General features: G+C 38.4%; 3 protein-coding genes and 1 non-coding gene across 5 annotated transcripts; 2 read left to right on the top strand and 2 right to left on the bottom strand.

Moving 5' to 3' along the window:
- Positions 1 to 270: 270 nt before the first annotated feature.
- LOC131325326 (serine/threonine-protein kinase RIPK-like) lies at positions 271 to 3,751 on the top strand. Its single transcript, XM_058357519.1, has 5 exons — positions 271 to 925; positions 1,129 to 1,264; positions 2,499 to 2,635; positions 2,725 to 2,848; positions 2,976 to 3,751. The coding sequence occupies exons 1-5, from the start codon at positions 545 to 547 to the stop codon at positions 3,527 to 3,529; spliced, it is 1,332 nt and encodes a 443-aa protein (XP_058213502.1). The 5' UTR covers positions 271 to 544; the 3' UTR covers positions 3,530 to 3,751.
- A 533-nt stretch (positions 3,752 to 4,284) lies between these two features.
- Positions 4,285 to 6,673, bottom strand: LOC131325325 (trimethyltridecatetraene synthase-like). The gene is made up of 2 exons (XM_058357518.1): positions 5,660 to 6,673; positions 4,285 to 5,221 (listed from the first exon to the last, which is right to left on the bottom strand). The coding sequence occupies exons 1-2, from the start codon at positions 6,563 to 6,565 to the stop codon at positions 4,592 to 4,594; spliced, it is 1,536 nt and encodes a 511-aa protein (XP_058213501.1). The 5' UTR covers positions 6,566 to 6,673; the 3' UTR covers positions 4,285 to 4,591.
- Positions 6,674 to 11,176: 4,503 nt separating this feature from the next.
- On the top strand, positions 11,177 to 14,501 carry LOC131325324 (RING-box protein 1a). Of its 2 annotated transcripts, none has more exons than XM_058357517.1 (5): positions 11,177 to 11,430; positions 11,528 to 11,578; positions 11,951 to 12,010; positions 13,973 to 14,044; positions 14,160 to 14,501. In XM_058357517.1, the coding sequence occupies exons 1-5, from the start codon at positions 11,274 to 11,276 to the stop codon at positions 14,195 to 14,197; spliced, it is 378 nt and encodes a 125-aa protein (XP_058213500.1). In that variant the 5' UTR covers positions 11,177 to 11,273; the 3' UTR covers positions 14,198 to 14,501. The 2 variants fall into 2 exon arrangements, with proteins under 2 accessions (XP_058213500.1, XP_058213499.1); XM_058357516.1 differs by having other exon boundaries at positions 11,207 to 11,430; positions 11,858 to 12,010.
- Positions 14,502 to 15,790: 1,289 nt separating this feature from the next.
- On the bottom strand, positions 15,791 to 15,872 carry TRNAS-GCU (transfer RNA serine (anticodon GCU)). The gene has a single exon. It is a non-coding gene; the product is annotated as a tRNA-Ser (tRNA).
- Between the last annotated feature and the right edge of the window lie 10,666 nt (positions 15,873 to 26,538).

Below are 26,538 nucleotides of genomic sequence, written 5' to 3'. Positions count from 1 at the left end.
AAACTCATGAGAAGGTCCGGAAACAACCTTGCTTGCACACCGTTCCAACCCCATAATTAGAATAATACAAATTAGTCAAAGGAGGGAGGGTAGCCCAGTCATTTTCCATTCAACCAAATTCGTAGACTTCATTAGTCATTACCGAGTAACATTAATACTTTTCATTTTCTTCAAATTTTTCTACCACCTTCATGTATGCATATATATAATACATATATATATTTGGAAGAGTGCATGTTGTATATATAGCTCGAAACGCCGGAAAATATTAAAAGGGCCTGACCAATCTTGGAGAGAGAGAGAGAGAGAGAGAGAGAGAGAGCAGTTGATCATTTCAATATTGCTCTACCCATATAAGCCCTCCAAACCATTGTCCATTTCCACCACCCAATCTAACAAACCTCATTTCCTACCTTATTATTCATTTCATCAAACCCCTCTAAACTTCGTTGGATAAGCAGCAGCAGCAGCAACAACAAGAACGCCACCGCGGAGTCGATGATTTTGAGCCTTTTATGAGCAAGAAGATTGAGGTGATAAAGAAATGACGGTTCAGAAAATCGCGTGGAGATCGTTCTTGCCCAATTTTTGCGTTTCCGATCAGAACCCATCGCCGAAGCCCAAAAAACCTGCGGTTTCTAAGCAGGCTTCGTTTCAGAGGCTTTCGGCATCGGATTTGAGCTCTTCGACGCTTTCGGAGGACCTTTCCATTTCGTTGGCGGGATCAAACTTGCACGTTTTCACGGTCGGGGAGCTTAAAGTAATCACGCAGAGTTTCTCGTCGAGTAATCTTCTCGGTGAAGGCGGGTTCGGGCCGGTTCACAAGGGGTTCATCGATGACAAGCTAAGGCCTGGGTTGAAGGCTCAGCCTGTGGCTGTTAAGCTCTTGGATTTGGAAGGAATGCAAGGTCATAGAGAATGGCTGGTATGTTTATTGTTTTTCATAATTTTGACCCGTTAATCCAATTAGTTTTCACAATTTTTATGACAATTCTGTTCTGTCAAACACAATTCAATTCAACTTTGAGGTTTTTTTTTTTTTTTTTTATCAAATGGAGCATCAAATGTGTCATTATGGTTCTTTGACCTGATTTAGTTCATGCTTGTTCCTTGTTAATTATTTGGCAGACAGAAGTGATATTTCTTGGGCAACTGAGGCATCCACATCTGGTGAAGCTAATTGGATATTGTTGCGAGGATGAACACAGACTGTTAGTGTACGAATACATGCCTCGTGGCAGCTTGGAAAATCAACTATTTAGAAGTATGTTCTCCTTTTCCCCGATATACTTTCTCTTGAAAAGGTTCTTAATTTAATTTGAATTTTGTAGCACTTTTTGGCTTCGCACTAGAATTTTTTAGTACTCCCTCCGTTCCTTTTTTTGTGTCCAGTATTTTATTTTGGGCTGTCCTTTAATAAGTGTCCATTTTGTAAAATTAGGGGGGTAAAAGTTGGTGTATTGTCTATTTTGTCCCTAAAAGTAGATTTTATTTTGAAAAGTTAATAAGTAAAAGTGTAATGATGATGGGTAAGTAAAGAAAGTGGAGGAAAAAGTTTATGTGAAAGGTGTAATGATGATGTCTTTTTAATAAGTTAGAGTTACGAAGCAGGACACTTAAAAAGGGACGGAGGGAATATTACTTTGTCATATTTAGGGTGGGTCTGAATTAAAAATCAAGTGACTTCTTCTTCTTTTTTGCATTTGTTTATTTTGCATCAAACTTTTGTGATTTATTGATTCGTCTCGTTGAGGGAAATTGAAAAATTAAAAAATATTATTGAAACTCATAATTTTTTGAATAAATACAAAAATAAGTCAAAATGACAACTTATTTTACTTATTTTTGTCTTTTTTGAAAAATTTATGAGTTTCGATCAAAATTTTATACTTTTCTGATTCCTCTTGTCGAAACGAATCAATAAGTCACAAAAATTTGACGCAAAACTAACAAATGCAAATTTTTTTAAATAAAAAAAAAGTTGTTATTTGACTTTTAAAGCCAAATTAGCCCATATTAGCTAAAGCGGATTTCGCGGGTCATTTCTTATTGTCATCCCAGCTGGCAAATCAATATTTCAGCAGAAGGAGCATTAGTTTATTAGATTATTTCATACCACTAAAAGGAAAAGTCAAGGGAGTTGACTTTTAGCATATTTGACTCCATTATGTAATAGTATATAATACTCATGACTTACCTAATTCTTTTTTGTTGATGGAGTATATGGTAGAGAAAAGTTTTTGGGTGCCAGACGGGTACCATACACGTTTGGACAGTTGAAATTGTTGACGAATACTGCCACGTAGTACCCGTTCAGCACCTGAAAAGTTCTCCATGGTAGCACATAAATCTAAAGGGTGACAATCCTAGTGTTGAAATGAACAAGGCACAACGAGAAATCAATAAAACAACGATGAACACTTGAAAAATTGCCTCTCTTTTTTTTCTTTCCAATTTTAGTCAACTAACGAATGAATGGATTCTTCTCTATTTTGCAGGATATACGGTATCACTTCCATGGTCAGCCAGAATGAAAATAGGTCTTGGGGCTGCTAAGGGCCTAGCCTTCCTCCACGAAGCCGAGAAGCCGGTTATATACAGAGATTTCAAGGCTTCAAACATTTTGCTAGACTCTGTAAGTTCATTTTTCCTCCTTCACTGTAAACTATCATTCGTGTTTTTTAAAGTACTAATAATTATAAGTTTTTGTTCATGTCTATACAGGACTACACTCCCAAACTCTCGGATTTTGGACTCGCGAAAGACGGACCAGAGGGAGATGAGACGCACGTTTCTACGAGAGTCATGGGCACGCAAGGCTATGCTGCTCCCGAATACATCATGACCGGTAATTTGCTAGTTTATGTCTTAGAATTTAGAATTCTCGTGCTTTGAAAGTTTCTTTCGCATTTCAATTCATGAAAAGGCTTAGGACGGCAGCAAAATTGAAATGCTAACTTTGAATAATTTCTCAGGTCACCTGACAGCAGCAAGCGATGTGTACAGCTTCGGAGTCGTGCTTTTGGAGCTCATAACGGGCCGAAGGTCCGTCGACAAAAACCGGCCTCAAAGGGAACAGAATTTAGCAGATTGGGCCAGGCCTCAATTGAAGGATCCGAGGAAGCTGAGACGGATACTGGATCCGAGACTCGAGGGACAATACTCCGAAATGGGGGCCCAAAAGGCAGCCCAATTAGCTTACCAATGCCTCAGCTACCGGCCCAAGCTTAGGCCCACGATGAGCTCTGTGGTCGAGACCTTAGAGCCTCTCCAGGACTTTGATGACATCCCAAGTGGCCCGTTCGTGTACACAGTTCCTACTGATTTGCAAAAGGAAAATGCCAAGGATGAGAGCCGAGGACAAAGGGAGATGAAGAAAGACAGAGAGAGTGATAGACATCGGAACCACCGCGAGCGTCGGAACCACCGGACGAGGTCGCCGAAATCCCAAACCATGTACTCGGAAAGTACTGCTCTTAAACAAAATTTGAGAAATGGTTTGAACTCCCCCGTTACACCGGAGAATTAAGAAGACATGGACTGGTGGTAACTAGTAACTGTAAATCACAAATGTAGATAGATAGTTGTTCAAGGGAGTTGTTTTTTTATTGGTGTTGGAATTTTTTAATTCAAATTAGTTTTTTTTTTTTTTGTCTGCCTTTTGCGTTATTGGAAAAGTAAAGTTTTGTGTTCTAAATGAAAACATACTGATACTGAATGATAATGTTTGTGGTTAATTACCCGTTAGACTTGAATCAAATACTCCCTCCGTCCCAATTTAACAACTCCGACTCTACTTTGACAGCCACTTTTATGCAATCTCATGCAAGTCGTAATGTCACATTTTCGTCCATTTGGCAAGTGGAGTGGTAGCCCAGTGGTAAACATCGTATACTTTTATACATTCGAACGAGGTTCAAAGGCATTAAGAGTGCCAAGAGGTCTTTTGCCCCAAAGACATTAAGAGTGCACTTAAGGGCTAAGAAAAAAGAGGTCACACGAGTTCAACTTTTCTTCCAATGTGTTAATCTAACAATATTGGATATTGCCGCGAAAAAAAAAAAATTACTACTATTCTCACTCTAGTCCCTTCACTCCTATCCGGGCCCTAAAAACTTGTCATGCGTGGCACATGTGCTATTTTCAATCGAACTTGTTAATTACGTGTAGATGCAAGATTTAAGTTGCGATACACAGCGATTGGCTAATTTCGTAATAGATAATGGAGGGGTCAAAGTGAAACCTTAGTAAATAATAAGGGCACCAAGCATAATTACCCCAATATTTACAAGAACAAACTTGGAAATACTTAACTTATAATCAGAGGCGGAGACTTTCCAACATTACCAGTAACAGATAAAATAAATATACAATACCGAATGATCGATTATTAATTGCATATTGGACTCTTTAAAAACTGAATACATATTAGTCCTACATCGGAAAAACTATTTAATGGTCTTGGGGTGTCACCACGTGATGCCTTCTCATATGAGGTTATTGTTCAAACATAAAACGGAACGGACACTCGAAAATGAAAACAGGTAACTTAAAACCAGAACCATCAACAGGACATAATACCACTTCGAATTCACAACTGATAAAGGTGATCAGAGAGCCTAGGCTCCAAGACTGCAACCAGTGGGATTTTCCTAACCGTAGCCAGTCCATAAACTTCCTCCATGCTCAAATCCTCAGCCCTCAAATTTCCAGGCAATCTCCATTTGAACCCGTGTAACATATTAGCCAAGCTAGACCGGATCATCTTGAGTCCAAGGCTGTATCCAGGGCACATCCTCCTTCCGGACCCAAACGGCAACAACTCGAAACTCTGCCCCTTCACGTCGATCGATCTCCCTAAAAACCTTTCCGGGCGAAACTCTTCCGGTGCATCCCATATCGCAGGGTCCCTCCCGATGCTCCACGTGTTGATGAACACTCGAGTTCCTTTACGGATGTCGTAACTGGACACATTGCAATCTTCAAGAGCCTCGTGTGGGGCAAGCATTACGGCAACTGGATGGAGCCTCATGGTTTCTTTAACGATCGCATCAATGTAAGGGAGTTGGGGGAAGTCTCTCTCTTCAACCCATCTCTCTCTTCCGATGACTCTGTCGAGCTCTTCGGTTGCCTTGTTTATTAAATCTGGTTGTTTCAAGAGTTCAGACATTGCCCATTCCACAGTTGTTGCTGAAGTGTCCGTACCACCAGCAATCAAGTCCTGAAACATATATATGAGGTTATTTAGAGGTTCAACATGGTTGAAAATCCTAATTTTGAAGGGGCTAAATGAACCTTATCAAGATTTTGAATGAGCCATACGGCCCATGCAATTATATTTTAGGACAAAATCCTAACATATACATTAATAAATGAATTTATACTAGAGTTTGGTGGTGTCGTGCTAGGCCCCTACCTTTTGGTAGTCCAGGGCCTTGACACAGCAACCTTAAAGCTTGTTCACTCTAATAAACTGGTACTTAGTAGGAGTGTGACCCCCCGATCCGACTCCTACTCAATATCCGGACACTACCCCGCTCGCTCCCCCTCTGCCCGCCCTTGGTTTAGAGACTTCTTTCGCTTTAGGCAAAAAAATTTAAACAGTAACATGATACTATAGATGAAGATATAACTAATCAAAAGCGCGAATGAATCATACCTGAATGAATCCTTTGACACCATCACTAGTGAGTTTAACCTCAAGGTTTGGATCATCAGCCAGCTTCAATAACAAATCCACCATATCCTTGGGCACAAAATCCTTCTCTGCTTCCTTCCTAGCCTGGTGTTCACCAATCACATGGTCATGAAACCTATCGAATTTCTTGCACAAAGCCTTCATTCGCTTCACGTATCCCTGCAAATCCAAAAAATCAATCCACGGTATCCAATCTCCTATGTTCAAGACACCATTAAGCAAGAACAACTCATCTAACATCTCCTGAAATTCCTCAAGCGTCACTATCGATTCCTCATGTTTAGATTCACTGAAGTACTTTTTGCCCAGTACAATTCTGCTTATAATGCTTAGAGTAACGCGTGAAAGATGGTCTTTGAGTAAAACAGGCTTTCCTGACAAGGCAAAGAGTCGGGACATAAAGGCTTTTTTCTCCTCTACACGAATGTACTCATATGACTCTAGCCTTTTCGAGCTAAAAAGCTCGTGTAGGTAGATTTTACGCCCTTGGCGCCAGTAGGGTCCATAGGGAGCCCATGTAATATTGGAGTAGTTGTAAGTAGTGTATTTGCCAGCCGCAGTCTCAGGGCGAGTGGCGAAGATTTGGTCATAAGTTTTGAGGAACTGCTTTGCCATCTCAGAAGACGAGGCAATCAAAACCGGGTAAGAGCCGAATTTGAGTTGCATTAGGTGTCCATACTTTTGAGACAACTTGTGGAGGGATTGGTGCGGGAGGGGACCGATGAGGTTCAGGTTACCGATGATTGGCCAAGGTTTAGGGCCCGGTGGGAGGGTATTTTTCCTATGGTTATAAGGGAAAATTTTCGAAAGAATGAACAATGTAGCTACCCAAGAGAGGGCTAGAACAGCCCAAGATTGAGTTTCCATGGGTGGAGAATATGTAGTATTTTTGTGGTTGTGAGTTGTGAAGAGAATGAAGGGGAAGAAATGGGTACTTATACAGTTGAATGAGCTCGAGGAAACTTCTCTTTCACCTTTTCACAATTGAGATTCTATTGAAGAATATTGTTGGACATCATTTTTGTTTCTCCAAGTCTCACTGTGGCTCTATAAGAAGGATATCTGGAAGGTCCCCGGCAGGGCAGTGGTTTGAGCAGTGGGATTTTGTTTTGGGTGTTTAGGGCTTTGGTTGGTATCGGGTAGTGTGGAGATGTAATTTTAATTTTCTTTTTGTCCTTGTCCTTTTAATCTTTGTAATATTGCAGAGATTAATAAAAATAATTTGCCGATCAAAAAAAGTATCTGTTAAGTGTTAAGAGATCAAGAAAAAAAAGTTTAAATTGTGCACCTTATAGGCCAGCGAAATCAACCTAATAGAATATTATACAAGGACAGGAAGGTATTAATTTTGGACAAACTATATTTTATTTTTATCAATTGCAACCGCTTGGATTATATAATGGGAGGCAAATTAATTTTGGACAAACTATATTTTATTTTTGCTCAATTGCAACCGCTCGGATATATAATGGGAGGTAAAAACTTCGGTCACAAAAGTCGATATGACATGATCGATGCCCGCTGCCGCCTAGAGCCCCCAAATTTTCGGTCCCAAATAGGGCCCTTAAGTCCGATAAGTAGTTAATGTAAAATAGACCAACATTTTATACAAACAATTGGTATTTCGTTCTTTTTTTTTTCTAACATTTTACTTTATGTTTCCATCTAATTTTTTTCAAGCACAAATTATACCGCTAAAACTAACTAAGAAAAATATAATGAGAGTATATTATGGCATGGGTTGGCTTCATTAAAGGGCAGGAAAGTTGATGCTTTCTATCCAGATATTCAGGCATGAGAGTTCTGGGCTTAAAGAAAAGAGAGAGCGGGGGAAGTTTGGGGTTATGAGGGCCAGTGACTATTGGCCCCTCTAGGACGTGAAGACTGGTTCCATGTGGTGATTGAGATTTTAGAAAAAAAAGTTTGTGGAGATAGAACCTACGTATCCTACAGCCCTTTTTATGTTTTTCAAGTGCGGAGCAAGTTAGTGGGGCTCCGGTCGAGTTGGAGTATTAGAAGGATTTAGTTTTAAAGATTATTTGGAGAGATCGTTGTATAATTTTTGAGGACATTGAGGGGCCCATCATTTGTAACATTTGGATAGTTATTTATTTTTGAAGCAATGTAAAAAATTTGGGTCGTCACACGTACAGTACTCCGCCACGCGTACACCGAACGTCATGCATGATGTTACCTACCTAAAATAGATTCGAGTGGCACTTGCCTAGCACATGGCTTGAGGAGCAAGTACATTCATCCTATAAAAGCCTAAGGGGGAAACCCTAAAGAGGGTATGTAAGCCATTTCATGATCTAAGATCTATGGTACTTTTGCCTTTATGTGCTCCTAGTTTCTAACTTAGGAGAGGAGCTCACTTGGTGAATCCGTCCCGATGTACATGAAGTGAATCACCACCCACGTACACAAGTACTAATATAGAACATTATATTTCTCGTCACATACATACACATGCGCGCACACACAAAAAAAACATTGCCAACTAATAATTCATAGCTCTTGGTGAATTCCTCCACCAAACTCATCCTGACTAGCTTGAGCCATTGGACAAGCAGTGTAGAGTATTTAAATTGGACTTGTTAGGATCAGAAATCATGAATGGGGGCCATTAAGATTTGCATGCTTTTTTACTCCCCATTCACAGAAATCTGATTGCCTTCTATTTATCCGACGAACGCTGCTACAGGTTAACAAGTGTTGTACAACAGCTGCGCACAGACCGCTTTTGCGCCCGTCTCTGATCTCGCAAAGATGATCGGAGTCGCTCATTTTGTTCAAAATACTTCGTTTAGGGTCCTTGTAAAAAATTATCTCAATCCGATATCGGGAAGGGTGTTTAAGAATCATCCAACTTTGCTTTAAATTTTTAAAATTTGAAGCAAAGTTGGATGATTCTTAAACACCCTTCCCGAAATTTTGAAGCAAAGTTGGATAATTCGTAAACACCATTCCCGATATCGGATTGAGGTGATTTTTTACAGAGACCCTAAACGAAGTATTTTGAACAAAATAAGCGGCTCCGATCATCTTTGCGAGACCAAAGACGGGCGCAAAAATGGTCTGTGCGCAGCTTCTGTACAACACTTGCTGTGCTTGTATCTTTACTGTTATCCAACATAGCCAATATAGGCCCATTGCTTCATCAAAACTTTAGCCCTGAAACACATGCCCACACACAATATTCAATTATGGTTGAAAACTTGAAACCTTAACTTTTGTATAAAAAGTTTTATTTGTAGAGGTTGTTAACAAATATTCTCTCTCTATTTTTAAAATATTACAGTAGTTGTGTTCAGTTAGAAACGGGAATCACGTTTAGAGAGTTCTTCTTGGTTTCTAAATTTTTTTTTTTATAATTTAAGTGTCCGAGCCAAATTATGCGCACCTCGATTAATCCTAAGAGGTCAATTTCACCAACTTGCGGAGGTCTCAATTAAAGTCAAATCATAACTTAGATATACTAAAAGATAACTCACATGATTTTTTTTGTGAAATTAAAAAAAAATTGGAATGAAAATTCACAAGATATTTTGATAACTCGGGTGTTCGGGCCTTATTCACTAGGCCAAGCCCTGGGTTTTGGTTTCTAAGTATCTGTTTGTCCTTCCTATTAGATACATCTCGTATCTAACCAATGTGTTGATTTCAAATGAGATGGTATTCAAAATGTAGTTGTACTTGAGAAAACCAATGATATAGATCCTCAACTAGGTTAGTAGGGCAACAAGAAAGGTGGATCCTAACTCCGAATTCGAGCACGAAAAGTCCGTGAAAGTTGGAAAATTAAATCAAATACTTACAGTTATCCGATTGAGCTCATATTTCTCGGGAGCACTTGACAAAATAGTTTATATGTAATGAACGACTCAAATCGTTTGTGTGAGATTCGGAGTGGACTCCACAAAAAATCTGTGCACATATTCGAGTTGATTCGAGCAGGCCATCGCAAAGTAATATTACGGGGCATCCCAATTTTCGCAGAGTACAATAATTTATCAGCAATGGTTCGTGGTTTTCTCAGCCATATGAATTGAAGATCAGGTTCCGGGTCAGGTTCAAGATAAAGAGTTGTCTGGTGAAAGTGCAATTGTGATTTGGAGTAGTTTATGTATTTGATTAGGTGTTCATGATTTGCTTCTAGTATGTTCAGGTGCTCCCCGTATGTCCTGGGGTATTTGGTGTCTGGGTTACATGTTTGACTACTCTGTTTGTTTTGGTTGGCGTCTTGCCAACCTCCCCTTCCTCTGGGGGCAGGTGGCATATAATTGTTTTCGATTTAGGTGTCAACATAGTTGGAATGTAGGTTGCCGGTTGTGATGCCTCTTTTTCTCATTTCCTTTTAATCTTTGTAGCTTCGATTCTTTAATTAATAAAATCTTTTCTTTGCTGATCAAAAATAATAATAATTTAGTTCATGTAAAACTCTAAATAGAACTCCAAGAGGTTTTGACTATGTAGCCATGAGAAAGTTAATAAGTGATTGTTCTCCATGAAGTCGCATTTTAGAATCCCACGAAGGCCAAACATTCCAAACTTTGGAGTCACGGGAGGATTTTTCAGTCATTAACTTTAAGATTTCAAAATTAATAAAGGTGCGTGAAAGCTAGCCTGACACCTAGTTATCAAGGGGGAAAAAAAAGCAGCTCCAACTAGTCTTGCGACAACCCATGGTGGGCCAAACTCATTTTGGTGCAGGCCCAAAGTCCATTAAAGGGGTCACTAGCCCGAATTGGGGAATGACGATGGTGGGCTTTATAATCGGCTTTTGGGCCGGATACGGACGAAACTAGATTGAGCTCAAGGCTTTGGTGGGGTAGCCTGCCACAAAATACTGTAGCGCGACCTATACACACTTATACAAACACTCTTGAAAAAGGTTATATAGTATTTGTGAACTTGTTTGTGATTATAAATTATAAGTATGATTCTTCTTCCTTTCTCTCTTTTTGTCTCTACGCTCCCTCCCCTTGTCCCCTCTCTATTTGCGATCAACACACAGTGGGGTCCACAACGGTGACAGAAAGCGTTGGGTTTTCACCTGATTTGGAAGTAATTAAATTAAGTACTAAGGAAAAATTGTTAGGATTCTTTTTCTATTTTTTTATTTTTTGATAGATAAAACCAAATCCCTGTCGGAAATCGGGAATGTGAAAGGGGTTCGGGGATCAGAACAGTGATATCTGACCGCAATCCACCCTCTTGTTAGCACTAGTAGCAGAAAAATAATGTAAAAACTTAGGCTCTGTTTGAAACCTAAGGGAAAAAAAATGGGTAAAAAATGAGAGGAAAATTGAAGGAAAAATTTACTATTTACTAAACTTGAATTTTTATTTTCTTCGTTCTTTCTCTTCCAACCGAACAATGGAAGAAAAATAAAATTAATTTTCTTTTATTTTCCTTAAAAAGTCTTAAACAGAGCCTTTACTGCGCTAATATTCCGATTTCTGATAATAAAAAAATATCCAATTTTGATTTTAAAGTAGTACTAGACTAGAAAAAGCCAGAGAGGGAATCAGAAGACAGTGCCCCAGCCTTCTGTTTTCGGTTTATCAAAGCAATGGCTTCTCTCGACACCGACGTGACGATGGTCCCCGCCGGCGAGGGTCCAAGCGACGCGCCACCGTCCTCGTCCGCCGCTTCCGCATCCTCGTCATCGAAGAAGGCCAAGCGATTCGAAATCAAAAAGTGGAACGCTGTCGCTCTCTGGGCTTGGGGTAACAAAACCCTAACCCTAACCAGCTTCCTTCAACATGAATTATCTTTGTGATCTTCGTGTCATTTATCTAATTCGATTTTGTTTGGTGGATGTAGATATTGTTGTGGATAACTGTGCTATATGTAGGAACCATATCATGGATCTCTGTGAGTTTGATCTATTCTATTGTACTCCTTGTATTGTTTTTCCTGTTAGATTTTTCATATTTATTGTTTGGATAATGATTTTCGCACTCCACTTTCTTATAAATTAACGCTGTCCAAAATTAGTCTTTTAGTGCTTGTGTTGTGTATAATTGAAGCACTGAATGAAGCACTGAATGATGAATTTTGGAGTGAATTTATAAGAAAATTGAGTGCAAAGATCACTATCTTTATTGTGTATTGTGTAATGTTGTTGGTCTGTTTTTTGATGATCTTGATTAGGCATTGAGTGTGAAGCTAACCAAGCTAGTGCCACAGGATCATCATCTTTATTGTTATTGTGTAATATGATCTGTTTTTTGATGCTCTGTTTAGGCATCGAGTGTCAAGCTAACCAAGCTAGTGCCACAAGTGAGGAATGTACTGTTGCTTGGGGTATGTGTCTACTAAAATTGACGCACTTTTTTTTGTACTTATGCTGGTGTTAATTCACGCTTCGTTTTTATTTAGAAGATATACTAACGTATGCAGATATAGACACCAATATCTGTGTATGTGTGTGTTGTGTTCAGTCTCTATATACTAGCCTTGTTACGTGCTGTGGCTTTAGTTGGGAGGTATAAATATGACTGTTCAGTAGCTTGTGCAAGGTTTACGTCCCCTAGAAAGACACTAGAAAGTATGCTTTGATAATGGAATCTGTGTAACTGAATTGTTTACCCTGATAGTGTTTTGGAATCTGTGAAAATATTACATGTATGTAACGGCTTCTTTTATCGGAAGCAAGGTTTTGTCATCATATGAAAGTGGATCCATGCTCAGTAGTATGTTGAATTAATCTAAGCATGTGCATGGAATTAAGGATATCATGTTCATGTATGATGGGTTTTTACCTTGCCATTGACAACGTAAAGTACCCAGGAGTGAGAATGTGTTTTGGTGTTACTCTATAATATCTTTCTTTTTTTTTGGTTTTCCTTTTCTCTTTCCTTTAGCACGGGAGTTTTGGAGATTGGTTTGAGGTCAAGGATTGCTTTGTCTTGATATTGATAGATGAATACAACTGTCTGAAACTCTTATCAGCTCGTGCTTAGGTTATTTCTTTACAGAGGTCATTTAAGTATTCTGATGAGTGATGCCATTTAAGTTACTTAGAGGCTTTTGAAGAAGAATTTTGGGTATTATGTGCAGGTCGTGTAGTAGTGAGTTTTTCTATTTTTGAATTTCCGACTTCCTGACAAGCTTAGGCATTGGATTTCTGCTTTGATTACCTACCCCAACTATTATGTATCTCTCAATAGGAGCCTGCGGGATACGTCACTGGAGCAAAAGGTCCTCTTTATTCTTAACAGGGAATTCTTATCCAAATTTTTTCTCAACTGCTTGACTAGATGTCAGATGAGGGCCTTTACAGGGATCCCCCTTCCTGCTAAACCCTCTCCAATTATGTATAGCCTCCCCGCCCGGGCCCCCCCCACCCCCCCCCCCCCCCCCCCCCCCCCGCGTTATATCTTCTCCCTCTTACCTTCAGTGGTGCAATTACTTGGAATGCTATCAGGCCTCATTCTCTTGTGGTCATATGTCATAGCCCGAGATGACATATTTGGTTCCACAATGGTATTCTCAGGCGCAACACTGGTAAATGTGGTCGCATTGTCTATGGATACTTTTGCTGACAGTACGTGAAGCCATGAGCCAGTTAATTATACAGCTAAGTTCAGTATGTCCTGGCATGAATGGTTGTGCTAATCAAGGGTTTGTCCTGGTATTGAAAGTTTAGGATAAAGACGGTTGACAATCGCGAAGACATGTTAAGGAAAACAAAGGTTGGGGAGAGCCATGGTTAGCTCCTTTTCACAAAGTAAATGTGGTCGCATTGTCTATGGATACTTTTGCTGACAGTACGTGAAGCCATGAGCCAGTTAATTATACAGCTAAGTTCAGTATGTCCTGGCATGAATGGTTGTGCTAATCAAGGGTTTGTCCTGGTATTGAAAGTTTAGGATAAAGACGGTTGACAATTGCGAAGAAATGTTAAGGAAAACAAAGGTTGGGGAGAGCCATGGTTAGCTCCTTTTCACAAAGAAGATATTGGCGTCTTACAAGCACCTCTGACATGCATGGTGGAGATGCGTGATCTATTTTCACCTTTGTAATTCCAAGTTCCAACAACATATGTTGAATTTGAACCCTTGGTTATTGATGACATAGGGAGATTTTAGTTACATTTAATTGCTCAAGCGTCCCACAGTTCTTTATTCACGATCAGACTGGGGCATTGGAGATTTATATTTCATCCAGTAGTTCATGGTGGAATTAGACTGGCTATTGCATGCTTATTGCTGGTTGATGTAAATTTTATTTTTGCTGTAACAAAGTTGGTTTCTATTCATTTAGGGGTTTGCAACCATGCATTCCATTTCCACTGCATCAGCCGTTGGCTCAAGACACGTCAAGTGTGTCCATTGGGTAAGTCCTGTGCCCCCACACCTACTCCCTTGATTCACATAAATGGGATTGCTTTTTGATGACTTCAATATTTTTTTTTGTGTGTGTGTGACCCGGAGCCATCTTGTTTGTGCAGATAATAGTGAGTGGGAGTTTCAGAAGTATGGCCATTAGAAGGATTGCTGCATTTATGTTGATCCTCTCACCCTCTGCTGCAGCATGATTTCAAATGAATGTTCGAACCACTATGATTTTACTCTTGATGCATACTTTGGTTTCAGAAATTCTTGAGAGCAACTATAATATGGAGTGCAATGTGTGCAATATGTAGTCGCATGATCTTTTCTTAGGAATATAGTTGCTTTAAGTCTGATCTATTCTGCACTGTATTTTGGTGGTTCAACCACTTAAGCCCGTTTTACATATCTGGTGATATAGTACTTCTCTATTTGGATGAAATGTTGGTTTACTCTACAAAGTTGACTTCCTCTTTCAAAGTAGGGGGGGACCGGCCCTTCTTCTTCTTCTTTTTGTTCAGTCCTCTGAAGCAGGTCCTGTGATTTAGCTTCTTACAGGCTCATTATGTACGTGACCTCTCTCTTCTCAACCCTACTTTGAAAATTGTTAGGAACTCTGATACCGTTGGGTGTTCTGTATGTTTCGAGTATTCAAGCCTCTTTGTGCCCTTATTCAAGAAACAGGTGGGAGTTGGTGGTGTCATTGCCATCCTTTGCTCGTCCAGAAGCCCTTTCTAAGGTTGCAAAGGGGGCATATTTTAATTGATCCAGTGGAACCACCCAGTTCTTGTTTCACATTTTAAAGCCGTCTTGTTGAAACTTAAAATGATGCGCGCATGAGATTGGTTACCTGCTTAGCCACAAACTTGTCTTAACGTTTACTCCTATTTTTTTTGAACGGCGAAAAAATTTCATTAATCTTTGAACAAGGTACAAAGACAAACAGGACAAGGAAAACGACAAATATACCGAGTCCGAGACCCAAACCTTCGATTGGCAAGGTGCCAATCAAAAAAACCCCAATGGGACAAGTTCAAACACCTAAAAAGCCTAAAAACTCAAAGGAAAATGACAAATATACCGAGTCCGAGACCCAAACCTTCGATTGGCAAGGTGCCAATCAAAAAAACCCCAATGGGATAAGTTCAAACACCTAAAAAGCCTAAAAACTCAAATAAACTGGGACGAGCCTAACCAATTAAGATCCAACACCTGAAAGCCTAGATAATTGGAGAAGCCAAAATACAATTAAGCCCCAAAACAAACCCTAGCACAACCCTAAACAGCCAACCACCACTGCAGCAGCCGAAACAGCCATTGGGATCTGAAATGTCGCCACTGCGAGGATCACCGAACTGAGCTGCAGTGATAAATTCAAGACAAATTACGTTTAGATGTTGAAATAATTTTATCAACTAATATTACCAGACCCTAGTGCCGTGAGGAAGCTAAACATTTTAAACCTTGGGATCAGTGAAGGGTTTGTAAGGTCGTTAATTTCAGGGTTCTGAAATTAGTCAAGGCGCGCGCAAATTGACACGGATGTTCGGTTATAAAATAAATAAATAAAATGTTATACAATGTGTTAGCTCTTGTGTCCTGAGAACAATTTGAGGTATTGTATTTTCTGTTTTCCCTTTGCCTCGGGCATATCTTGTAATTGGATGGTTTACCTATTACTCGTACCAAGCAGGAAGCGAAAAAACGGGAAATGGGAGCAGGGAGTGAAAAAATAGAAAAAAGTGTCATCCGTCGCCTGAGAGATTCGAACTCTCGCGGGAAAATCCCATGTACTTAGCAGGCACACGCCTTAACCACTCGGCCAAAGCGACGTTATGTAGCTATCTTTCAGAATCAATTTTTATATACTATTGTTTCCTTGTGTTTGTCTGATAGTTACAGGATTCGGAATAACAAACTAGTAAAAGAAACTCCTCTGGGCGATAGCAACCCCGTTTATATGTACACCAGGTTGGTGTAGTGGTCAATATCGGGGACTTGAGAGTTTGTTCTCTCTGAAGGTGTTAGATTTAAAATTTTTCAAGTGCTATTAACTCATTCTGAACAATTCTAAGAGTTTTGCTCATACTTTAATTGGGACCTGTGTAAGCATTGGAGAGTTTGAGAAAGACAGCTTCAAACAATCAATAGATTCTGTTTGGAGTGAGATAAGAGCATCTAAGATCAATAGAAAAAGACTAATGATTTTGTCACTCCTTTGTTGGTTAACATCGCTTCCTTTTTGTTTTTACTAGAGTGAAACACCCTTGTACTTTATGATGCTACTAGCTTTTTTCCACCTTCCAAATGAAATGGTATTTTAGTAAATTCACCCTAATAAAAACAAAAAAGAAAATGACATTAATAAATATTTGCCTAGAAAAAATGACCGAAAGCATGTAGAATAGCAAACGAACAAAGAGGAAACAGGAAATGAACTCTCTCATTCTCTTGATTCTTTGCCCTTTCGGCACACTCTCCTAAACCCTTGATGCACGTCTACAGGAAAGGAGGTGAATACTAGGATAGTGCTTCTATATGATACTCCGCTACTTGATGATGCAAACAAAGCATTTATAAAGCCACATGTTGAGGGAAAGGATAGATTCCCATTTTCATAAGGTTCAGATTTTCTTCGGTCCAAGTTTTGACCGGACAAAACAGTCTTTACAATCGAGCTTAGAAACTTGTATCGATAAAGAGTCTACGTGCGCGTACGGGAAAAACTAACAATTTATTAAACCAATGTGACGTCATCCTTACCCTTGCCCTTGGTAATAACCAGGACAGACACAATAAGGGACACGTGGGGTCATGTGCCTCCACCCAAATCAAAGTGTGTTTTTTTTTTTTTTTTTGTAATTGCTATCCTTTTAGGTTTTATCCCTCAGATTTTAAAGAGGAATTGTTCCATAGCAAGACCCACTGCTGCAATTTTGGTTTGATAACCAGATATTCGGGTTAGCTTGAACACACCTCGACTGATTCTAGGATACTGAAGTTTAATGACCGGACAAACCCTCTAGTGTTCCCAAGGGTTTGTAATGTTTTGCCTCCGTAAAATTTGAACATGCAATCTCATGAAGGACAAACGTTATTAACTTTGTCATTTTCATTTGGCCAAACCTAGAACCCGCTGTGGTCTTTTGTTTGATACGTAAATATTGACTATTGTACCTTGAAATTGGAATTTTGATTTTGATCTTGAGTTAGAAATTCTTGTTAATTAAATTAGGAGTATCTTTTTTTTATAACCAAATCACGACTTTCTATATTGAATAAATTAGGGCTTTTAATGTATTTTGTAGCCTCATTTGTAAGATTTTGTACTTCGTCATTGGTAAGGCTTTTCGTCTAACTAGGTAGTATTTGAAGTTTATCTTGTTTGTATAAAGTCAAAGAGAACTATTTTTTTTATTGAAAACATGGAGAAATTTTATTCTGCATAGAATATTTAAGCTTTGCGTCATTTGTCTTTTTACAAAAAATTTCTTGAAGATTACAAAACAATGTGTCCCACCGGTGTAATTTTCTAGATCCGCCACCGATAATAACCCATGCACATCGTCCCTTTCCTTTAGTGTGGGCTTGGATTGTCCCCTGTCCACAAGGGTATTGTTTGTGCGGGGGATGACCTCCCTCTGAATCATCACTTTGGATCCATACTCCACGCCCACAACGAATGTTCCAAATTCGTGATAAAATCCATATTTTTCCTTAAAATATTATGCAGAGTGGATGAGGAACATACAAAGTTGCAGTGGCCTTGGGGGTATCACAATCAGTTGGTGGTGCCTCTTCAACCCCACACACAACCACATGTCATCTGACCGGACTGAGGCGTGCTCTTGTGTTCCACATCCCTCCACTGATTTTCTTTTTTTTTTTTCTAAACTGATTCAGGAACCCATTTATAAATCTGAGCTTGTTCCTTTTAGAATTTTGATTTTCGATTTTGGGTAATAAGCAGAGAGAGAAATGAAAGTAATAATTGAGAAAAAAATTATTGAAAAAATTATTGAAGACCATGCACACAAAAAAAAAGTCCAAAGTCAAAATCCCCAACCGGACTCTGGGTGTATAGTTACAGACATTGAGCAACCATGGGGGATGGGATAGATAAGTTAGTTTAGACGCCACTTCTAGTTTGTGTAGTTCATTTGATATAAAAGGCAAATGATTTTTGTCACTCCAATTTTTTATGATGACACTCCAAAACTTATTTTTTAGTATAAAAATTATACAATATATAACAAGCACACTAATAGATAAATTTTAAAATATCATCATTAAAAATTAGAGTGCCAAAATCATTTTCCTTTAATAAATTGGTTCAAAATGAGGCCATCTTCTCTGGCAAGTGTCTGAACCACTCAATGGAATCCCCACTAGACTTTAAATAGCACGGAGAAGTGCTATAAAGTTGTTCACGTTGGAGATTCTTACCGTTGGAAAGTTTATGCAAAGTCAGCTGGGCATGTTCACACTCCTTTTTTACATCAACACTTTTTTTTTTATTATGTAATTTTAGTACTTCACTATTTATTTTGCAATCTCACATGATGAAGACACAAAGTGGAGAGTGTCAGTGGCTAAAATTGGAGTGCCAAAATCAATTTCTTTTTTTTTTTAATCCTGACAAATATGAATTATTTTGTTTTCTTTTCATCGGTTTAACTTTTGCTACACATTAAATATAAGTCCAAATGAGAAGAGAGACTCTGAAAAATCCATTCCCTTCGCAATTCGCATATGAGGAGGTGGTTGGCCGATTAAGACTTGCATTCTAGGTAATGCATTTCCGGGTAATGAATGTTTGGCCACTCACTTCGGATTGATATTCTGAAACTGGCCGAGCTGATGGTAAGGTTAAAAAAATTGTATTGAAATGGTAAAAAAATTGTATTGAAATGGTAACAAGTGTAAAAAATAGTATATCGGAGTATATGTTTTTTTTGTTTTGGGGTCATTTTTTTGTTTATTGAAGTGAGCTATTAATAGAAAGGCCCGATAAAAAATAATAAGAGAATGAAGAACTATGACATCATTTTTCACGAGTGTATTGAATTCTAAATATATTCTTCTTAAGATTTCGATGTTTCACAGTTATTAAAGATAAAATTCTAAACTACAATCAGAAAAATTATAAAAGCATTTCTAAATACATTGGAATCTTAAGAAGAATTTAAAATTAGTTCCCCTACATCAACAGGACTCGGATCCCCTGTCCAACTATCCATGTCCCACTCCTCTGTCCTACTCTTTAAATGCTAACACGCGTCCTCCTCAGCAAAAGTTAAAAGACCACACCACACCTAATCCCTCCTTTGTCTTCTCCCCTCCTGCCTCTGCCCCAAAAACCTCACGAACCTCTCCGCTAGCGATTGCAGCACCGCTGCAACCTCTTCGAACGGCCATTTCATGTTGTCCCCCTCCCACTCCTCGTTTCTCCCCTATCTAGCTACTCTTGTAAAACCACCATGATTTCTCTATGGCAAATTGTCATCTCCCTCATCAATTTTTCCATCTCACTCAACCCTCACGAGATTAGAGGTGGCAAATTGAACCCAGACCCATTAACAAACCCAGACCCATCAACTAGAAAATAGACCCAACCCAACCTATTTATTAGTTGGGTAAGAATGGATTCAAACCCAGCTGACCCATTATTAGTTGGGTCATAATTGGGCATCAATTGGTTCAACTTAAATGACCCAATGGGCAATGAAAATAACCCACCAAATTTCATCTCTTAATTGGTTTCTTTTCCAAACCCAAACCCATCAATTGGTCTCCCCCGCCCCCCCCCCCCCCCGCCCCCCTCTCGCTCTCTCTCTCTCTCTCACCGCCCCCCCCCCCCCCCCCCAATCTCTCTCTCGCCCCTGCGCCCCCCCCCCCCCCCCCCCAAAACCCAAAACCCAAACCCCCAGGAGCCCCCCCCCCCCCCCCCCCCAATGGTCCGAATTAAAAATCAATTGTGACCGGTAACAATTATTTTGACCAGTCAAAATTGAAAACACATCTCATCCATTAATTGCGCGAATGGACCCGTGAAATTGTGCTCCGCCGTGAATAAATTTCTCTCATGGTAGTCCCGCAAAGGGTTTGGATTAAAAAATTGACTTATTTTTTTGTCCTTTTTCAAATTTTTTTTGCATTTTTTTTGTTTTGTGTCATATTTTTGTGACTTATTAATTTGTTTTGATGAGAGGAATCGGAAAAGTAAAAAAATTTGATCGAAACTTATAATTTTTTGAATAAAAACAAAAAAAATTCAATAAGACAAAAAAAATTACTTATTCTCGTCTTTTTGAAAAAATTTATGAGTTTCAATCATAATTTTTTTTTACTTTTCTAATTTTTCGATCAGAATTTTTAGTATATATGTAATTGGGTTAATTGGCGGGTCGGGTTTGCTTTAAAATAAATGGGTCGGGTTGGGTATGGGTAATTAGACTCATAGTTAATGGGTCTAAATGGGTCAATGACCCATTAAAGACCCAACCCACTAACAACTTACCCAATTTGACCCAAATCCGCCCGTTTGTCACCCCTACACGAGATTGAAAACCTGATGGAACAAGCCCTTGCTACATTTTCCAGAATCAAGTAATGAATTGTTAAAATATTAAACAAAGAGAGAAATTTAGTAAAAAATCTGAAACACATCCTTTATGATTTCATGTGTTTAGATACGTACATATACACAGAGAGAGAGTGAGAGAGAGAGAGAGAGATTTTAACGGTGAGGTTATGGTGGAGTGGGCCGTAGGGAGAGAGGAGAAACGAGGAGCTAGTGGTTGAGATCGGCGCAGAGTGGTCGTGTACTTTTTGTGGCAGAGGTAGGAGGAGAGAAGACAAAGGTGGGATTGGGTGTGGTGTGGTCTTTTAAATTTTGCTGAAGAGGACACGTGTCAGCGTTTAAAGAGTGGGACAGAGGAATGGGACAGGGATAGTCGGACAGGAAATCCCAAGCCACATCAACATGTCATAAAAAGAGGATAAGATTACTCTAACTTTCGCCCAATGGTCGTAGGATAATAGATAAAATGTACATTGATATTTGAGAAAAGTGTATTGATATTTATGAAAGTATATTAATATTCATGAAATATGTATTTATATCCGAATTTATTTAGAATTGTGTGTATATTATATTCTGTCTAACGGGCGGATATTAGCAAAATCGTAACACAAAAACCAAATACCAAAATGTAAAGGGAAACAAAATCGATGATTGCCATCCAGCTGCAGAAAACGCGTGACAAAAGACGCAAAACAAGATGATCAAAAAAAACAAAAAGACGCAAAACAACAAAGATCGAGCGTGTTATTCCTCCTGCAGTTCCACAAAGAAACAAGGGAGAGAGAGAGAGAGGAGGCCAAAGGTTTGTCCGGTTGCTTGTTGCGTTTGCTCCTTCTACTATTGAATCGGGTTCGGTTTTTGGGTCGGTCACAAGAAAGTAAAGAAGAAAGTATTTTCTTGTCCCGGCATGGATATGCAGCCTATATTTAATTAGACAAAGAAAAAAATTAATCGAAATGTACGTAAATTAATAAAGAGAGAGAGACTGATGAGAGTTGATATGCTGGAATGGGAAAATTATACTATGCCCCAAGGGCATAGCCACGTGGTGGCTTTCTGCACCACACATTTCAATGGCCCGTTGAAATGTGTGGTGCAGAAAGCCCCAGGGCACCACGTGGCTATGCCCCGGGGGCATGGAATAATCTCTCGCTGGAATGGCGCCACCATTTACGGTTCAGAAAGGCAGGCCCACTTTTGACAGTCTCACGTCACTTGTGACTCATCATGGACCTCTCACTTTACTGTACAAAACTGTAACCGTTTTCAGACTATCCCTGCACTCGCTTTCCACCTTCCCAATATCCACGCCACGCGCCACCGTCTCTGGACTCTCCGTTTCTGACACCGAGACAAGGTTTTAAACAGCGGTGGGACTTGGGAGAATGGGTAGCACTAACTAGTAGCGGGTATATCGAATGAAACGTAGTGGGAATTGTAGCAATTGTGATTTTTTTTACTAAAATTTGGCACCTAATCACTTGTAGGCAACGATAAATTTTTCAGTGTCGGGTGGGTATTATATGGTGCCTGCTCGGCATATCTGGACAGTTCATTTTAGTTTTAGACGGCTCGAATTTGGAGAGAGAAAAAGAAGAGAGTGATGGGGTAAGAGAAGAGAGAAGGTTTCAATCTGAACTGTCCAATACACTTTTAAACTGCTCAGATGGGCTGCTTGGACATCACGTGATACCTACCTGGTGTCGAAAAAATTTATGTGGGCAGCAGCCATGAAGAGGTCAAAAAATCGGACCTCAAGTGATACATATCAGCAGTTGGTCGTGTTAAAAAAAATTGAAATAGACGAGGACCTAATTTTCATTGTTGTGTTCAAAATATAGCTCTATCATACATTTATACATATCGGCAGTTGGTGACTAAGAAACCCAAACAAATTAGAGAAATATTCTTAACAAGAAAAACCAAGATTATCTAGGCGAAATAAATAATAACTTGTACTCCCTCCGTCCCAAAGTGATAGTCTGGTTCAAAAAACGAGGACTTCAAAATAATAGATTTTTTTGAAGAAAAAATCCAAACTTTTTTCATTAATTTAAAAAATGCAATTTTTTTAAACCCTCGTTTTGTGAATCAGACTATCATTTTGGGCGAAGGGAATTCTAAACTAAAATAATAAGTAATAAAATTTAGAAAATATAGTAATATAATATTTCTTACAATTAGTTCGGGTGTGAATTTTGAGTAGAACCAAATGGAGACATGTAGCGGAACCGGATGGCCGGAAAAACACTGGTGGCGGCCGATGCCTGAATTTATGCACCGAAATCAATCTGCCACTAGAGAATAGGCGGTGCAGCATGGGTGAAAACCACGCGCCGCCGCCATGGTACCAATGATTATGCAGATTCTAGTAGTACGTACTACAGTAGTACACTACGTAGAGCGACTGTTTGCTTAAAAAATCCAAACATTTGTTGGTCAAAAAGAGCGACTGTTTGCTTAAAAAATCTAGCCGTTGCATTTCCGTAAAATGCATCGGACTTTTTTTTACCTTACCCACTGGCCACACACACGGGCACGAGAGTAAAAAGACAAAACAAACTTAGGCTCCGTTCCAGAAATTTTCTTAAAAAATAAGCAGCTTATTTCACATTTTCAAATTCAAAAATAATGTAAATGAAATTTTTTTTTTGCACCGTATTAAAAATCTTGATGAGATCTATTAAACAAAATCCATATTGATAAAAAAATTATTTGCATGGCTTTGTTCGTTTAACATATTTACTTTGTTTTAACTTTGTTTTCCAATCATTACCTTATATCTTTCCTCAATCATTACATTATTTCTCCAATTATTAATTTCATTTCTCTCTCTATCTCTCTCCAATCATTACCCCTCTCTCCAATCATTACCCTATTTCTCTTTCCACCCGCTACCAAAACTAAAATACCAAAAGTTACCAAACGAACAAGATTTATTATTTTTGAGCTTGAAATTACCTTTTTAAAAAATAAGTACTTATTTTATATTCCGAAACGGGCCTTATTACGGTATGCCCATTTAACTACTCCCACTTTGCACGATTCCCCACACCACTGCTTGGGGTTGGGGGTCTCCACTTTTGTTCCCCAAACAAAAATGCTACACAACAATTCTAACACAATTTCTTACTGTATATATTAATGCATGTGAACCCCACATGTGTATAAGAAATTATATTTGATATTGTGTTTAAATTATTGTATATATATGTAGGCACTTTTAGTCTCCAAAATGCCTTCAGTTTTTAGTTCTGTGACGGAATGCATGACCATGCCACCAGTCAGCCCCCTTCTGCATGTTCCTCATTGTGTTTTTCCCACGTCTTAAAATAATTAATTTCCGCCAAAAGAGAAAAAACAAATGTCTTACAAAATTCCGGCATTTTCTATGGAGTTTAGGTCCTGTTTTCACTAACAATTTTGCACTGCAATTTAAGTTTTTGAAAAGTAATTTTGGCACTCTATTTTTCTTCTTTATCGTATATAAAATTATTAAATTATCCTTTATTTTGCTAGTGTTCATCTACTTTAATGGGTACTATTGTAATTTCAAATAAAAAATACAAAAAATAAAATGCCAAAATCAATTTCCTAAGATACACTTTTGGACTGCTCAGATGGGCTGCTTGGGCACAGCCACATGGTACCTACCCGGTATCAAAAAAATTTCTGTGGGCAGCAGCCATGAAGAGGTCAAAAAATTGAACTTAAAGTGATACATATCGGTAGTTGGTCGTGTTAAAAAAAAATCGAAAAGACAAGGACCTAATTTTCATTGTTGTGCTCAAAATATAGCTCTAACATACATTTATACGTAACGGTAGTTGGTGACTAAGAAACAAAAACAAATTAGAAAAATATTCTTAACAAGAAAAACCAAGATTATCTAGGCGAAATAAATAATAATTTATACTCCCTCCGTCCCAAAGTGATACTCCGGTTCACAAAATGAGGACTTCAAAATAATAGATTTTTTTGAAGAAAAAATCCAAACTTTTTCATTAATTTAAAGAACTCAAATTTTTTGAACCCCGTCTTGTAAATCAGATTATCATTTTGGGCGAAGGGAATACTAAACTAAAATCATAAGTAATACTAAAATTTAGAAAACATGGTAATAATATTTCTCCTACAATTAGTTCGGGTGTGAATTTTGAGTAGAACCAAACGGACACCTGTAGCGGAACCGGATGGCCGGGAAAACACTGGTGGTGGCCGATGTCTGAATTTATGCACCGAAATCAAACTGCCACTAGAGAATAGGCGGGTGAAAACCACGCGCCGCCGCCATGGTACCAATGATTATGCATATACTAGTAGTTCGTACTCCGCGACTGTTTGCTTAAAAAATCTAGCCGTTACCATTTCCGTTCCGTAAAATGCATTGGACTTTTTTACCTTAAGCTTCCCCACACACACACGAGAGTAATAAAAAGACAAGACAAATATTACGGTATGCCCATTTAACTACTCCACTTTGCACGACTCCCCACACCGCTGCTCGGGGGTCTCCACTTTTGCTCCCGAACAAAAAGTACAAAATAATGCAAACACAATTTCTTGCGGTATATACAAGTGCGCGTGAATTCTACATGTATGTAAAAAATTGTGTTTAATATTGTTGTATTTGAATTGTTGTATATTTAGCACTTTTAGTCTCCAAAATGCCTTCAGTTTTTAGTTCTGTGACGGAATACATGACCATGCCACATATGTTCCTCCTTGTGTTTTTCCCTCGTCTTAAAATAATTAATTTCCGCAAAAAGAACAAAAACAAATGTCTTACAAAATTCCGGCATTTTCTATGGAGCTTAGGCCCTCTTTTCACTAAAAATTTTGCACTGCAATTTAAGTTTTTGAAAAGTAATTTTGGCACTCTATTTTTCTTCTTTATCGTATATAAAATTATTAAATTATCCTTTATTTTGCTAGTGTTCATCTACTTTAATAGGTATTATTGTAATTTCAAATAAAAAATACAAAAAAAATAAAGTGCCAAAATCAATTTCCTAAGTTTTTTTTTTTGTCAAATTGTTCATACCAACCCACAACTCTTTCCTCTCCACCGTCACTTAAATTTTTTAAAAATTAAATCGCCATATCACTCTGATCTATTTTTTCATTTATTGATACCATACTAATATTTACAATTACATTAAATCAATCGGTGAAAATTTCCGAACCCAGCATCATATACCCGAGTCGCTTGTGACTAATGGCTGCGATTTGCAATTATAAGTACGGATGCAAGGATATGATTGAATCGAGAATTCTAATCTAGCTACTAGGAATTTGATACATAAGGTAATCTCCCTTAACTACTTGGATTAACCATGAACATTATACGTATTTCATAAGAAAATTTAATAGAATTAACCCCGCATTTTCCTCCTCCTCCTTCTTCTTCTTCTAAAATTAGTTGTAGTTTGAATTTAGCATGGTTGTTGGTGTGAGATGATTTGCTTAATTAACTTGATAAAATGATTCCACCATTAATTATGATGTTAGAAATTTCATCGCAACTGTAATTTGTCGTAAATGAAATCATGATCACTCGGAATCACATTTAATGCTCTCACTAAACTTCTTCCACGTAATATGTTTGCACACACTAGATTAGGAAAATGCTAATATTGGGAAAGTCTACAATACACACCCTTTAAAAAGATGTACCATATGCACATATTTTATGTTTCATGCATAACATTTTATTGTGTTTCGTAACTTTTGTTCTAAAATTCATAACCTTTCAGCAGTAAAATTCGTAACATTTTCATTATAATTCATAACATTTTAGTATATTTCGTAACCTTTGTACGATTTATAACTTTTTAGCAATGCGATTCGTAATATTTTCTCTATAATTCATAACATTTCGGGGGTGCATATTATATACACCCAAATAAAGG

This window comes from Rhododendron vialii, chromosome 5a (assembly GCF_030253575.1).
Source record: "Rhododendron vialii isolate Sample 1 chromosome 5a, ASM3025357v1".
NCBI classification, from domain to species: Eukaryota; Viridiplantae; Streptophyta; class Magnoliopsida; order Ericales; family Ericaceae; genus Rhododendron; species Rhododendron vialii.
The sequence above is the reverse complement of the archived record's forward strand: the minus strand, read 5'-3'. Positions and strand labels throughout refer to the sequence as shown.

Excerpts from the sequence above, each read along its gene's own strand:
- LOC131325326 (XM_058357519.1), top strand. The coding sequence starts at position 545 with ATGACGGTTCAGAAAATCGCGTGGAGATCGTTCTTGCCCAATTTTTGC. Across the intron at positions 926-1,128 it reads AAGGTCATAGAGAATGGCTG|ACAGAAGTGATATTTCTTGG; the intron begins GTATGTTTATTG and ends ATTATTTGGCAG. Across the intron at positions 1,265-2,498 it reads GGAAAATCAACTATTTAGAA|GATATACGGTATCACTTCCA; the intron begins GTATGTTCTCCT and ends TCTATTTTGCAG.
- LOC131325325 (XM_058357518.1), bottom strand. The coding sequence starts at position 6,565 with ATGGAAACTCAATCTTGGGCTGTTCTAGCCCTCTCTTGGGTAGCTACA. Across the intron at positions 5,222-5,659 it reads GTGTCAAAGGATTCATTCAG|GACTTGATTGCTGGTGGTAC; the intron begins GTATGATTCATT and ends TATATGTTTCAG.
- LOC131325324 (XM_058357516.1), top strand. The coding sequence starts at position 11,274 with ATGGCTTCTCTCGACACCGACGTGACGATGGTCCCCGCCGGCGAGGGT. Across the intron at positions 11,431-11,527 it reads TGTCGCTCTCTGGGCTTGGG|ATATTGTTGTGGATAACTGT; the intron begins GTAACAAAACCC and ends TGGTGGATGTAG. Across the intron at positions 12,011-13,972 it reads GGAATGTACTGTTGCTTGGG|GGGTTTGCAACCATGCATTC; the intron begins GTATGTGTCTAC and ends CTATTCATTTAG.